Source organism: Salminus brasiliensis, chromosome 7 (genome assembly GCF_030463535.1).
Source record: "Salminus brasiliensis chromosome 7, fSalBra1.hap2, whole genome shotgun sequence".
Taxonomy (NCBI): Eukaryota; Metazoa; Chordata; class Actinopteri; order Characiformes; family Bryconidae; genus Salminus; species Salminus brasiliensis.
The window spans coordinates 36613041-36629369 of NC_132884.1; the positions used below are offsets into that span (position 1 = coordinate 36613041).

Below are 16329 nucleotides of genomic sequence, written 5' to 3' on the forward strand. Positions count from 1 at the left end.
CATAGATTGTTTAGTCTCTGTGGAGAAATACTGTCAATAGTGCTGCCTAATGCCTGGCGTGGGCCAGAGAGGTATAAAGCCCCCAGCATTGAGTTGTGGAGCAGTGGAAGAACTGTGTTCTCCGGAAAGATGGATGGTGCGCAATCCAATACTTTTGGGATGAGTTGGAGAGTTGGGGATGAGGTGGGATTGTGATTAGCCAACATCATGACCTTAATGATGTTCTTGTTGCTGAATGCAATCAAATCCTCACAGCAGTGCTACAAAATCTAGTAGAAAGCCTTATTACCTGGACAGTAGAGACAGTTACTCCAGCAAAAGCATGGTAAACTATTTTTAAAGGAACAATGAACAAGAAGGTGTCCCAATACTTTGTCCACATAGTGTAATATAAATTAAATTATTTAAGAAACCGTAATAGAAATACAGAAACGGTATAGATACGATTGTAATGTTGGCGGTAGGGGTGGGCGATGTGGTAGAAATATATATATATCACAATATTTAAAGACAATTTCACAATACACAATATTCATCATGATATTTACACATTCACACAAAATGCATCAGTACCGACAGATTCTGAAAAGCGGCTGTTCAGATACTCCTCCATACTTTGTACAGTAATTTGCATTCACAGTGTGCCTCACTTCACCCAATTAGCCAGCACTAATTACACCCTCTGTAATGAAATTTGCAGTTGGTCAGTGTTCTTCAACCCATTATCACTCTAAAAAAGGCCTATTATACGCTAAGGTGTATTACCCAGTAATTACAGGGACTTCTGTACAAACTGGTGGGGCTATTCTTTGGTAATAGAAGTTTGTGATAACACTTTCAGCCCACCGGTGGTCCGTAGGCTTTTTAAGAAGTTAAGCACTGATGATATCCACGATGTGCTCGCTGCTGTACATCCTGGGAACTGCTGGACTTAAAAACGATCCGCCATCCCCCAAAATCCACGGTAGACAAGCGTCCAGGCTTGTTTCTGTCCTGGCACCAAAGTGGTGGAACGAACTTCCCCTGGGTGTCCGAACGGCCGAGACGCTCGCTGTCCTCAAACGCAAACTGAAGACCCACCTTTTCCGAGAATACTTGGGCGAATAGTGGAGTGGTCACCCTACTGACTTGTGTTTAGTAATGTCTAAACTTGGAGGTATCTTTGAATTTTAGCCTTTTCTAACTAGCTGAGGTTTTTCTAAAGTAAATAGCAAAGCACTTTTGTAAGAAGCTCTGGATAAGAGCGTCTGCTAAATGCCTTAAATGTAAATGTTATAGCTCGATAACAAATTCAATTCAATTCAGTTTTATTTATCTAGCGCTTTACAGAGATCAAGCAGCTTTACAGAGATCCGGGTCCGAGCCTCTTTTGAGCAAGCTAGTGGCAAGGAAAAACTTCCTCGGGTCGAGAGGAAGAAACCTCCTTTAGTCGACACCAGATCATAACAATAAAGGTCAAAACAGGAATAAAAACAATAATGGTACATGTGCCGTCAAGCCAAACAAGATGAAAATGTGAGTGAGATGATATAGTCCATGCAGGTAAACAGTCAGAGTTCTGCAGTGAGATGAGTATGAATCAATGTGAGGTCCCAGAGCAGAACAGCGGGCAGGAGGGTAGTGGAGAGATCACGATTTCAATAATCGTCACCATATCGCCCACTCCTGGCTGTCAGTAGTGAAGTTATGCATAATTGTGCTCATTTCCATATGCGTCTCTCTCTCTCTCTCAGCTCTCTGTTTTGATTTGTTTCAAAGAAATGATTTAATTTGTGAGGAAATTAGAACTGCAGTTTGGAAAAAGAGGAAGCAGAGCTTCATTGATTTTGTTCCCTTGTGCAAATGAGGGAACAGGAAAACGAGCAAGCTCCAGCTGATTGGGGATTAAGGCTGTGTATTTTTGTTTGGTTTGGCGTGTGTACGGCTGATTTTTTGGTCTACATTAATGCGCTCTGGTTTTTCTGCTGATCTTCTGGTTTTAGATGGTAGGTACTGAAGGGCATTTCTCATTCTTTAAGAGTTGAATTTCTTTTGCCAGTGGAGGATTTCTTTCTCTTTTTTTTTTTTTCATTACTGCTAAAATATTGATGCTCCCCAAAAATTGTATATTTTCAGAGTGTTCATTTTATTTGACTTCAGGAAGATTCACAATGGAGCGAGAGAGAGAGAGAGAGGTAGAGAGAGAGGTAGAGAGAGATGCAATATAGACAGGCTTGCACTTAGTTTTACGACAAATACTTAATGAAAAACCCCACGGGGGTGATAGAATCCTGTATTTAATTAAGGGTTTATAAAATATTTAATGTTGGGGACAGGGAGGGGAATTTTAGCTCTTTGTCCATTTCTGTTTGGAAAATGGGGGCTGCAGTAGAGGGTGAATGATAATCGAAAGAGAGAGAGAGAGAAAGATGGCTGATGGTGCTATATGGTGTTAGATCAAGGAAAATGGCTCTCACTGACATTAGGAAAAAGTCCAAGCAGATTTATTTGGGCTGTTGAAGTTCACTCTTAAATTCCCATGTTCAGCCTTACCTTTAGCAGTGGGTCAGAAGAAACCGAGGGGATAATTTGAACCTCTTTTTTGGATCGCTCCCAGTTCTGCAGTAAGTCTGCAGTTAGAGCTCGGAAGGAGAGCTACAAGGCTCAGAAACGGAGAGAGAGAGAGAACTGGGCCATAGTCCCCAATGGTCCTGTGGTGTTCATCTTAACTGCTAAGCACAGCACAGACAGTTGTTGTGTAAGGTCTGGAGATCTGAAAAAGACTCTTAGACTCTCTTAGAAAACAGAGAGGCGCAGAAAGAAGATCTTACGTCTACAATAATGTCTACAATCGCTCCCAGAACAGGACTCCAGTCTCAAGTCTCCTCTTGTAAATCTAGCTCTCTCAGATTGTACAGTACATACTAAGACTACATTTAACAGTAGTGTGTACAATATATAACATATAATAATTAGTACAATACAATATAGCCTACATACAGCACCTGGTTGAAAATCTTATCCAAACCACCTTCCATTTGAATCATATTACACAGGTAGAAGAATGTAGTGTTAGGGGCCTTGCCCAGGGACCCTTATTGATGTAGTATGGTGTGCCCAGCCCACATGGGAGGAACGTGAGCTAGATGGGTTCCAGATGGGCATGGACATACATGCATTTGGACCTGATTGGGCTTCCCAAGTGCGCCTCATCATTTGGAGCCCATCTTAATCTCACATAGGTCCCATGCAGGCCCAGTATGCAGTGTACAACCCAAATTGTGCCCATGTTTAACCCCTCCTAGTCCCATCACAGGGCCATAATAGAACCACTGGACAAAATCATATAATTGTGGCTACCTATACAGGTCCCACATGGACATGTTAGCTGGTTACCTGCCAAATCTGTTAAGTCAGCAAATAGACACCCACATTGAACAGCATCATGCTGAGCGATGGGGGAGAATGCGGGCTGTTCAACACATTCAGATAGAGCTAGGCTAACTGTGGGACTCTCTGGGACTCAACAGCAGCATGGATGGCTGTGGCATCACCAGGGATGGAAATGATGATGATATGGCCAATATTTAAATGAACCCAAGTTTTAACTACTTTTAACTTCATTTTTATATACTATTCTGATCCAATTATTTACATTTATGGCATCTGACTGATGTTCTTATCAAGAGCAACTTGCATTTGATACGTTACACAGTCTTGCCCATGTTGCATTTCAGGCTTTTTTCACTTTGTTTCAGTATCAAAAAATGAAAATGCCTAATGGCATGGATAGACAATGTTTAATTTTGCAATGCATATTTTTTTTAGATTAACTTCAACATTAACTTTCGACTTTTGCAGGCAGTCTTCTCTTTCCTCACACTGATCTCTCTTTGACTGGCAGATCCATTCAGACTCAGACGAAGGGGATGGCTCCATCAAGTACACCATCTCCGGAGAGGGAGCAGGGACTATTTTCATCATCGATGAGGTGACAGGAGACATCCATGCCACAGAGCGGCTGGACCGGGAGGAGAAAGCCTTCTACACGTTACGAGCTCAGGCTCGAGACCGCCAGACTGACGCTCCCCTAGAACCGGAGTCTGAGTTCGTCATAAAAGTCCAGGACATCAACGACAGCGAACCCAAGTTCCTGGAAGGACCGTACATCGGAAGTGTGGCTGAGCTGTCGCCTATTGGTAAGATTTTTTTAGACCATGATTCTGAGAGCTCCTGCTTCATTAACTCGCACTCACCATGCTTTCAGGGAGTGTGAAAACTCGTTACAGATATGCGCTCTTGCTTGTATGTAGACTGTGAGCAAGTGGTTTGCACCTTATCTTCAAGGCTTTGAAAATGCTGTTGGGTTTTCTTACTGTTCAAGTAGCTAATTAAGGAGACAAAATTATTAATTAGTTATCCTGTCATACTGAATATATTTTGGTGGACCTGCTCGTTTGTGCTACATGTGTTTTTACCTCATTACCTGCTAGAAATAGACGGAAATGTTCTGATTCTGACCAAGCTGGTGAAATAACCATCGTGTAACAAAATGTAAATATCGCTTCGGTACATCTGTAATGCCGGAACATTAAAAGTGAAATGCAAAATTCCAGAGGCTGGCTATTAACAAGACACTTCATCCTACGGCCGCAGCTTGTTTTTGGGGTAATTGGTGTTTGGTGTTTTCTTTAAAATTTAACACACTTAATGCACGTCAGTTCCAGTGAATACAAGAATGGGAAAACAGTTCATTAAAAAAATACATAGCACAGGATCTGTGATCTGATATTGTCTACATCTATGCACGGATCAGCCATAACATTAGCACGACCTACCTTATCATATGTAGATCCCCATTGTGCAGCCATCTGAGTATTCAAATATATGAACTTCACAAGACCTCTGAAGGCATCCTGTGGTGTCTAGGACCACAACAACAAGTTAGCAGCAGATCCTTTGAGGCCTGTAAGTTGTGAGGTGGGACCTTCAGGGATTGCATCAGTGAACCTCGGGTGCCCATGACCTTGTCTGACGCTGGCCTACCGGATGCTTACTTCTAATATTTATAGTTATGTTGGTTTGTCCAATTACTTTTGAGCCTGTGAAAATGGAAAGACAACTGAATTTAGTTGAATTAAACTTTTGAACTATTGTATTAAAGCTGGAAGTCTACATTGTGGTGGTGTACAGAGGCACAATTCCAAAAATTGTGGACCTGACTGTATTTATTCGTCCATTATGTGGGAGGTAATTTCCAGTTCCGTCAGAATACCCTTATAGAGCTTTGTTTGAATAAACTAGGTGCAGGTTACAGTAATGCGGGCGTGCTAGTCCTAGGCAGCAGTGAACTTCCTGATTGGAATAAATTTCTGCTTCCTCAGCATGGTGGAGCCGGAGCCAGGGGCAGCACTTTCTGTAACGAGGAGGAGAAGGAGAGAAAGGGAGGGAGGGCGAGTAGTTAATGTCTGTGTCATCTCCACTTCTCCATCCCCTTGTTTCTCCACCTCTCACATTAAACGAGTGTGCGCTTCATGTTTTATACATTGAACCGAGCGCCGGGCTTAATGAGATAACATCGCTGCTTAGTCAAGCGTTTCCTGTTTGGCTCTCCTGTAGAACAATTGCTAATGGCGTCAATGTTAGCATCTCGGCGATAAGGTCACTCCTACTCTGTCAAAGCAAGACGGAGTGACAGCTGATGGCTTGGTCCGATATAAAGAAGAATTGATGTTTCACAAGGCCACAGCACTTGGAGACGTTTCAGGACTGAATACTAAGTGCTGGTTCATTTTTTGCTCGGTTGACTAAACTTTAGCATACAGCAACACAGACAATCAAACGCTAAACCCCTGCAGTCTCTACAGTCCACCAGACCAGGTTTAACTTGGCAGGTTTTGCTTCATGGTCCAACTGCAATGTGAACACAATATACCTTATTTACACACTCCTTTCCCAGTCATTCTGTGATTTATGGTAGCACTCAAATGCTGCTTTCCTTCTTAACCCCTTAACACTCCCAGGATTATCACACACTAAGGCGCATTACTCTACAGTAACTACAGGGACTTCTGTACAAACTGGTGGGGCTAGACTGTTCAAGGGGTTAAGCATATATATAATTTTGCTAGTTCAGACTGTGCCACCAGCATTTAAACAATTTGGAAAGAGAATGCAGACCCCCCTCTGATAAGTGGAGCCAGGAATAAAAGAGATGACCGAGTAAAATGAAGGTGATGGGGTGGTGGTGGTGGGTTTGCGAAGACTTGTCATTGACATGCAAGCAAGGTGGATATGGTAGATATGTTTTTTATAGGATGTTAGATTGGGAGGAGGAGCGTCTGGACTTTCTTCTTCCCCCCAAATATTGTTATTTCCTATCACCACTTTATAAGAATATCAAGGAAACCTAAATTGTCGGGGAATCCAGATCCATTCAGAGGGATTCTGTTGAACATAGGCCTGGGCAATTAATAGAAAATGAATTGAAACAGACATTCAGAACCTGTAATTGACACAATCTTGCCCTTGTTGATTATTTAGATTTTTTTGTGAAAATGTTTAAATAAACAAAAAAGTAATTCCACATTAAATATGGTATGTGTTATTACGATATATACAATAGGATTGAATCAGTTTGCTTTCTGTAGAGATTTTATTAGATATTTATTTTTACTAAAATAAATTAATGTAATAAATGAATAAATGAATTAATGTGTAATTTCTCCAGATGCACCTAAACCTTTGTATAAAACTGTATATTGCAGAATACAGTTTCTGACACTAACAAATTAAAATCTTGCAATTTTGGACATATATATATTGAATGAGATGTGACATTATTAGTAGAGAAAGGAGTTGGCAGAATTGGCACCCACCCGGCTGAATAAGGGTTAACCCGGGAGGAAAAAAAAGAAACTACATACTAATTCCACATACCACTTGCTACAATCCAGTAAGCCTCTGACATATGATATGAGAAATCATCCTGCAAATGAGATTTCTGTTCTTGCACATTCAGGAAGGGTGACGTTAGACTAATAGGTGGAGAACAAAAGGACTGTGTAACGGCTTTTATTCCGGTGCTCTGTCTATTTGCGACACCTCAAGCTGGTTAGTGACCTGTGTTTATGTATAAATGTAAGTGTAAGGGTCTGTTCTTTTTACTCTTCATGTGAGTGAGTGCCGTATTTGAAATTCTAATCTATGCATTTTAATACTTCCAAATGGCAATAGAGCAGAAGTGAACTGAACCGAGAAACATTCAGGTAGCCAGTCACCTCCAATTATGCAAATAGCTAGAAAGCAGTAAGGACTATCCGGGTCTTTCATAGGGAGGACGTTTAATGATGATGATGATGGCGATGGCGATGTCAGGGTCATTTTTTTACAGTTCTGACAAGAAGTCTGAGTATGAGATGTAGAATCTTTAGCAGATCATTCACATTCTGGAGAAACATCTCTGCACAGGCTAAAAGAACTGGGAACTTTGGGCTGGAGTTCAGGTGGCTTCTGCTTTGTGGCAGAAGGCCAGACGTCCCACTGATAAATAGAGCTAGGATTGAGAGATTTGGCTGACTTAAAGGGAGGTGACGAGGTGGTGGTGGTTTGCCAGAACCTCATTGTGAACACATAAACATGTTAGACAAGTTAGAGACGTTATTTATGGGGCTTGAGAGGCCCAGCCAGTATAATCAGTGGATTGCTGGTTGCCATCAGCAGCCAGAGTCAGAGAGAGCACAGCTGGCCTTGCCCTCTCAGGGTCAGGTTAATGGCAATTCCTTCAAATCACCCCTGAGTATGAGAGTGTTGAACCCTCTGCAGATCAGTCACAATCTGAAGAAACATCTACACACAGGCCAAAAGAACTTACTCAGTGTGGGCAGGCTGTTGGAGATGACTAGGACTCACTTCCAAGAAGGTGGGCAAGGTGCGAGTTCAGACCATGCCATCAGCTCATGATAATATGTATCTGGGCTGAGGTGTTGAGGTGGCTTCTGCTTTAAATTTTCATTTTTCCTCATTGCTTTTATCTCATTCACTCCCAGTGTGATGTTGGTGAGCCCAGGCGTCAGTTAGCTGTTGTATCTGAGCCAGGGAACCACACTTTCCTCCAGTCGGCAGTCGGAAAAGAGGTGATGGCTGGCTTTACATGCGTTGCAGCAGACATTTGTTAGTCTTCACCCTCTCAGTGTTTGGGGCATTGCTAGTGATAGGAGGAGTTTCCTTGAGTGGGGATTGGGTAATTGGCCACCCAACATCTGAAAATTGGGTAAAATTAGAAATACACTTTTAAAAGAGATTATAAGAGTATTTATAGGATGTTACATTGGGAGGGGAGGGTATTTCATAACTCCACTGTCTGACTAAAATCTCATATCTTAATTTTTTCAGTTCTCCAGTAAATTGATTATTTTGGTGATGTTGAGGATTTCACGGTCTTCGACAGTGACAATATACTATAATATAATTGTCTCCTTGTCTCTATTTGCATCCTGTTGTGTTCATTACATGCATTGATTATGTACAATCATTCTCTGTCTCCTATGGTTACATTTCCTCTCCATTATTGGCTTCATTAAACTCTTCATAGATTGAACTTGTCCTCAAATGATTAGCACTTTAAAAACCATTACAAAAAGGCAGCTGGCTGATCAAAGTCTCAAGCCTGATGTACACTGTTAACACATGAACTCATTGACACTTGGTTGATATTCCCCTCTCCAGGCATCGCAGCGTCAAAGCCTTTAGCATATCAAACGAAGACTCCGTGACTGGATATAAAGAACTCTTTTCTCCCAGTCATTTCATCGCTACAAAGATTTTTACTGACCAGCACATGATGATGGTGATGGTGATCACAACTAATCAGGCTAATTGTCACATAACAGACAGAGTTCATTTAACAGCGTGTCCCGAGCAAGGCTAGTCCCATAACGAACCCCACGCAGATGTGGAAAACCAAGTGATCTGTGGGAATATGAGATTTAATCACAGCTAGTGGCCGAACATGATCGCTGCGGTGTTTTATTACTGCAGTGGCTGATGCTCGGCAATAATAATAAAACCATAATCACAGACAAGCCCCCACCATATTCATTTTCCCTCATCGCTCTTGTCTCGTTTCCTCTCTCTCTCTCTCTCTCTCTCTCTCTCTCTTTCTCTCTCTGTTCAGTCTCTCAGACAGTGTATCTGGCCTTTAGCGGGGTGCTGAAGTCCAAGTCGAATTTGTTTGCATATAATTCACACTGCTTTGATAGTCCATCTTGGATAACGCAGCGAGCGAGCGAGCACGCAACTGGGAAGTGGAGGCATGGGGCACTATCGTGTTCACTGCCTGGTAATGGAATTAGCATGAAATTACTAGCAAGGGTGTGAATTTCATTTGTCTTTTAGAGACGACAGAGTCCGTGCATTAATATCTACACGAGGCCTTGGGCTGTGTCTTTTGCTTTGTAATTTTGACACAAATTTTGTGTATATGTGTGTGTGTGTGTGTGTGTGTGTGTGTGTGTGTGTGTGTGTGTGTGTGTGTGTTTTAACCTTAAAGCGAAATATTTTAAAAATATTTTGCCAATTAAAGCCATTTTCCACTTAGCCTCAGTCAGATGAATTAATTGATACCATTTTTCTTCTTAGCCTTGCATAATGAGGAGGTTTAGAGGAATACTAAGAAGCTCCTTTCAAAACCAGGTAAATAACCATAACAACTGGACGCGTAGGTTCTTAGTCATTTGTAGCATCATAATGAAGTCTCAATTTTTTTTTTCTAACCGTCTTATAAAAGGCTCTTCTGTCATTGTCCTTGTAATGGCCTCATATTTTGCTGCCTTTGATTTGGGAAGCCTGGCACAGCCTGAAAAATCCAGGCAGTTCCTTCTACTAAAACAACTGTGTCCTACTTAAATCCATATGCGAACAGAATGCATGTGCAGGGCAGACTGCTAAACACTCCAGCGGTTGTACTTTTTCTCCAGCATCTTTATATGCATTTAAGAAAAATAAACTAGCTGTTGCAGATTCATTCAATATGCAAAGCTAAGTGCTTCTTTCTCCATCTTCAAATAAGAAGACACAGCAAACAAGAGGGAAAAAAATATGTTTTTGCGATTTGGCTGAACTTGCGTAATAGCGAAAAAGAAAAGAAAAAAAAATGGGGGGAAAAGAAAGCTTGTAAAAGAGGCTAGATGTGGCTGCTTGCATTTGAATAACAGGCCGAACAATGGCGAGGCCTGAAACGTTGGCTTTTGAAAAGTGAAAGCTGCCAGTTCACACTGAGGGCTGCGGCTGTGTTCGGCTGGCTGCCTTTGTCGTGCGAATGCGCCGTAGTCAGAAATGCAACTCCAGATTTAAAGCATTACATCTCATTCAGAAGTGCTGAGGTCATTATCATTTTGCATGGGTTTACTTTTCCTCTTTTTATTTTTTTTCATCTCTTTGTGAAAACGACTACATTAATGTTAACGATGCGAGGATGTTAAAAGCTAATGTTTTCCTGATTCATTAAAAGGGCTGAGGGGAAAAAAAAGATGTTGGACTTTATCAGTCTTTATCAGTGGTGACATCATTTATGTGTATAGGGGCTGAGAGGGATGAGCAAGTGAGATAAACACAAAAAAACATGTTTTGTGTAGATGCAATATTAATGGACTAAGTGTGTTTAGTGACTGAAGAGAAGCGAAGTTGAGCGGTGATATCGGAATTATACGATTATCGGCCGATGATGGCTTTAAATTGGATGATCCAACAAATTTAATGAAGATGCTAAAACCGAGGAACCTGGAAAGGAGGCAAGAATTTTTTTTTTTTCACAGTCCTGCATTTATTTTCCAGTTGTTTATGTATTATTGTGTAGTCGATTCCTGAGCCAGGTAGAAAAGTCAGGAAACTAAAGATGTAGTTGGGAGAAGTTTATTATACCAGGTTGTACCCCAGATCTTTATAGGCAGTTTCCACTCCAATGCAAGGAGGGCTGTAAGCAGGTGTGAGTATTTTTAAACAGTTCTCTAATCCTGTGGCCCTCTTCGACCTGCAGGTCATGGTAACACTACATAAAAACCCAGTTCTGAGTAAATTTATCTTTCTTAACACAGAAATGTAGATGGCCTCACAGCTCCAGAGAGGAGCAACTGTCTAACTGCCCACTTGTGACGACAGACAGGAGATCATGAGTTCAAATCCCATCAACACCACAGCTGTCCAGCGTTAGGAGTGTGAGTTGGACATTGAAAGGGTTGGGGTCTTGGGGATTGGGGGAGTCTTTATTTCAGCTGCAGCTCATTTACTAATGTTTTTGAGGCTCAACTCAATATGCATTGTTGACCAAACTGAGAAGCAGAAGTAAAGGAAGTCAGGAGAGCTTTTGACTAAACTGAGTTCACTCTTAAAATGCTCTGTAGTCAGATGATTTTATACCTTTCTACAGTGTGGGTTTGACGTAAGGTTGATGAAGCACAGCTAATAAAACTGGTTCTTCATTAGTATTTATATTCACTGGGCTGTGGAGCAATGGGACTGCTGGAACCGACTTCTCTAGAGTGCTGGAGCTGCACCCAATACCTCTGTGATAGGTTTGAATGGCATTTGTGATCTGTAGCATAAGGCCTAAAAACAGAAAGCATATTTAAGAAAGCCTTTTCACCATCACCAAGTAATTCCAAACACATTCAATGATGTTGAGGTATGGACTCAACAGATGTTGGTGGTCAGTCCATTGTTCTAATAACACAAATAGCCTTTTTCTCTGTTTGATTTTTTCTTAGTAAGAGCTCTTACTTTTCTCTTCTTGATCAGCTCCACATCTGTCTGTAACAAAAACAGTTGGGAAGAAGAAGAGAAAGAAGCACTTAGCTTTGCATATTAAATCAATCTCCATCAGCTAGTTTAGTTTTCTTTATTGCATATAAAGAAGCTTGAGAAAGTAGAACTGCTCTTTTTTTGACTTGTTCGTTTTAGCTCAGGCTAAAAGGTACTTAATGAACATTTTGACTGGACTTGACCTTAAATGAGTGGCGCTTTCTGGCTTTGCACAGTACTGTAGTCCTGCATGATGTATTGCCTAAATCAGAATGACCGGTGTTGGTGTCAGACATTGTTTTTTAGGTGTTTTTTTTCCACAGTTTTCAAACATAATAAGCATTTTACCTGTAATAATAGTTAATACTGACATTCTGGTATATGTACTCTATCTATCGAAGATTTCCTTCGGTGGTTTAATTCTAGGAGAAAAGAACAGAACAAACAGGCCAAACTGACTCTTACAGATTCTTCAGCATTTTGCCATAAAAAGAGCAGCATATGATGGCTTTTTTATATAAGTTTGACTTGTTTGTTTTGGCTAACTGCTGAATAATTGAAAAAGATGCATCTCTCTCCTTTTTCGGGCTCGGCCAGCCAAAGTAGTATTTTAAATATTTAGGTTACAGCTCTCTCGCTTTGCTTCTAGGTTTGGAAATCTTGCATTACATGCAAAAATAATACCATGTTCGTACACATAAGCCTGCAGCCCATCGCTAACGTGGCTTTACAGAGTTGCAGACTCTTTATGAGCGTGTTCATGGTTCGGTGTGTGAGTGTAGTCGTGTGGCAGGGTTCAGAAGGACCACACAAATCTGCTCACATTGCTGTCAGGGCCGCAACATACTGCACAGTCAAAAAAATCTAGATCGTCTGTATCGGTCTAACCAGCCTCATAACTGCTGTGTGGCTTTAGCTTTATGATGTTTCCTTTTATGATGGTTTTGACTGGAGCTTCGGGCCTGCTTTTTTTGAAAAGCCTCGCACTGTGGGGATCAGCGGGTGTTCTTTTCGCTCTGTTTATCTGCATTTCTACTTTATCTGCTGCTTGTCAGCATGTGTGAATCTTTATCTCTATGTGTGGGCCTCTGTATGTGTGTATGATTGCAGCTTTGTGTGTTTGTGGGTGGGTTGGGAGGTAGGTGGGTGGGCGTGCTGTAAGAAAGTTGAGGTAATGAACATGCACTATACGTGCAAAAGTATCCAGACAATCCTTTTAATGAGTGAGTTCAGCTACATTACGCTGCACCCATTACTGGCACAGGCATTTAGACCCGCATGCACAGCTTGTTTACTTGTATAATCGGCATAGAAAAGAGCTGCCAATTTAACAGGATGCTCTTGAGCAGCCACGCATAAGCCTAAAGTCACAATGCCCACCATTCCATCCAGTAGACAGAGGGGTACAAGGCCCTGCAGCACTGGGCTGTGGAGCAGTGGGAGTGCTGGAGCTCCACCCAATAGCTCTGGGATAAGTTTGAGTGGCATTTGTGATCTACAGCTAATCAACCATTAGCTGAACTTGACCTCAGTAAAGCTCCCATGGCCGAATGCCATCAAATGCTCAGAGCAAGGCCTAAAACAGAAAGCATATTTCACAAACAAAAAGTTACACAATAGCTTTCATTTCACCGTCCAAGGAATTCCAAACACATTCAATGATGTTGAGGTCTGGACTCAGATGTTGATGGTCAGTCCATTGTTCTAGTAACACCAATCACTTTTTCTTGATTTTTTCTTGATCCACTTCTTTTCAGACCCACAATGTTAAAATGTCTTCCCACAGTGGAAGGATGGTCACACATCTGCGGTTGGTCTGATGGCCCAGTTTCCCAGAAGCATCTTAGTGTTGCGATCATCTTAACTACTAGAGAGAGTGTTAAGTATGAAGCTTGCTTTGCCACTGAGGTGTCATCGATGTTTTTGGAAACCCAGCCCTGATGGGGGCAGTTTTGGTGGTCTGTTTAGGGCTTTATCTGATCATAATGCATCCTGAGTGTGTTTAGACCCGGATTGTCATGTGGTAAAGTGAAATCCGATCACTGAAAACACAGCGATGCTACGTACAAACAGTCAGTTATATTCAAGTCTGCATTTCTGGGGTTTTCCTAAATGTTTGGTGACAAAAACAAGACAAAAATGTTTTTTGTTGTGTTTTTTTTTGATAATTCGCACACAATTTTTTCAGCAAGTTAAAGAATCTGTTGGAGATTGTTTTGCATGGTTGTTAGGGGTTCCATTTTTTCTGTGTCTTCCTTTTTTTGGGAAATTTTCTCTGGAAATGATGAAAATGATTGATGTCCTCTGGTACTGTACAGTTTGTACAGTTCAGGGTGATGTATTGTCTATATCAGTATATCCGATGTTGTGAAAAACATTGATATTTATTTATTTTTTTTTTGCAGTTTCCAATTATAATGAGCATCTTACCTATTATAATAACATACAGTTACTGACATTATGGTGAAGATTAAGATTTCCTTTGGTGGTTTAATACTAAGAAAAAAGAACAGAACAGTCAGACCAATCGAAACAATCTATATTAGGTATGTAGGATATTACTCTGCAAAGAGCATAACCTTTATTAATGCAAGCTTAAAGAGCCTCTCATTTACATACCTCTACATATGTAGTAGTGTGTAAACAATGTCCATGTTCCAAAACATACCATTCACTCCTATATGGACCATTCAGTCCATACAGTTCATATGTGCTACATTACTGTCATGTTTTATTTTTATTTATTCATTTATTTATTTATTTATTTATGCACCTGGTGCTTGGTATACACTGGTTTAGCTCTGCTTGTTCATACTAAAGTACTTCAGCCTTGACAGCCTTTTGAATGATGCACAATACAGGACAGCTTTGATAGGACAAATATCGTACATATTGTCACTGTCATTCAGAAACCTTGTATCTCCATTTTTTTTGTTGCAGTTTTTCACTTTTGCGACATAATGTGAATCTATCAGTTCTTTATATTATGGGAAAATGTTGTGATGAGTGGACCAATAGAAATGCTCCAACATGGGGGGGGGTGATCCAGCGGACCAAGGCGCTGTCACCATGATCAGAGGATTGCTGGTTCAAATCCCGGTCATGCTACTAGCCATCGGCAGCTAAGGCCCAGAAAGAGCACAATTGGAGTTGGAGCCGGGATGCAGCGCTTCCCTCCAGCCGTGTTGGTTGAGCCTCACTGGTGGCGGGGACATCACATGCAATTGGGTGGGCGGATTATGTACAGCTGGGGTAACTGGAAGTAACTGGGGAGAAAATGGGGTAAATCAGATACAATTTAAAAAAGAAAAAAAAATGATGTTGCACCAAAATGAAATATTTATATAATATAAATATTTTATATAATAAGTTGCCATTTCTATGCTAGTTTTTGCTTGACAGTGATGATGTAAAAATGAACTGTGGCTGTTTTTAATACAAACAAACCCCCAAAAATGTACGTAAACCAATTAAAAAAATGCATTAAATATGTAGTCAAATATGACATATCCTAAATAGTCATCAATAACAGCCTGAAATATTTGGAACCTATTCTGATATTATACATTATCACACAGTCCAGCGCTATGTGTCTGGCTCTGGTATGTGTCTGCATTCCTGCCTGTATGTGTATAACATCCTCTTATTGTGCCAGGAAAGGGCAGTCCAAACTGACAGAAGCTGCAGTTGATGGATGGCTGTGGTGTGAAGGTGTGATTGATATGCTGGTTTTCAGGAAGACCTTAGCCACTGGCAGACAGGTTGGGTCATGCAGGCCGTGCCCGTGCAGTCTAGCTTCCAATCCGATACTATCTGTGCTGATTGACAATGCTCACTGTGTCCCAATGCTTTATTTACCCCAGAAGAGAGAAAGCCACAGCAAAGCATTTCAAGTAGATCGAGGAAAATCTGTAAGTAATGTAGATCAGTAGGTGGTCAAAAGGTCATGGAGGGTCAGTGATTGACCCTTAGAAGTCGATTTGGTACCTTTGTTCTGCTGTTCGGCTCAAATGTAATTAATATATGTAGTGATTATATAGTTATATAATGAGTTATGCAATTATGCGTGTCAACATGTGTTTCATGTCCAAATTGGCCTGGAACCCATTTATGCCTTTCACTAGTACCGGGTTACTACCCAGTGTGTTGTCTGCTGTCACAATGTGGAGGAAACTGATTATAACAGGCAGGGAATTGTCTGTATTGATGGAAATCTGATCATAGTGAGTCCTGGGTGTGTTTACATCTGGATAGTTAAGTTATCAAGGGAAATCCAACCACCAAAGCACATTTCTATGCAAAGTGTAAACAGTCAGTTATATCGACTCAGCATATCTGTCTTCTTCTAAAAAAGTATGTCAAAAAACCCAGAAAACTTGTATAATGTGTTATTTTTTTTTTCTTTCTGGATAATAATTAGACTATATGCAAATTGAAGATGCCATTTAGTGCATGTAATGAGTACTGTAAGTTGTTCCCTGATGTATAATTAGTAAGTATGTAGCTTTGAATGGGGTGAAAAATGCCCAAATGCAGTTTTCCAATTTGACAAAT

General features: G+C 40.9%; 1 protein-coding gene across 5 annotated transcripts in view; it reads left to right on the forward strand.

Moving 5' to 3' along the window:
• Window positions 1-16329, forward strand: part of LOC140560375 (cadherin-22) — a 242907-nt gene that overhangs the window by 133186 nt on the left and 93392 nt on the right. For all 5 annotated transcript variants that reach the window (XM_072684811.1, XM_072684810.1, XM_072684813.1 and 2 more), the window contains one exon: window positions 3884-4178. In XM_072684811.1, the coding sequence (XP_072540912.1) occupies window positions 3884-4178 (295 nt within the window). The remainder of the gene's footprint in view (window positions 1-3883; window positions 4179-16329) is intronic.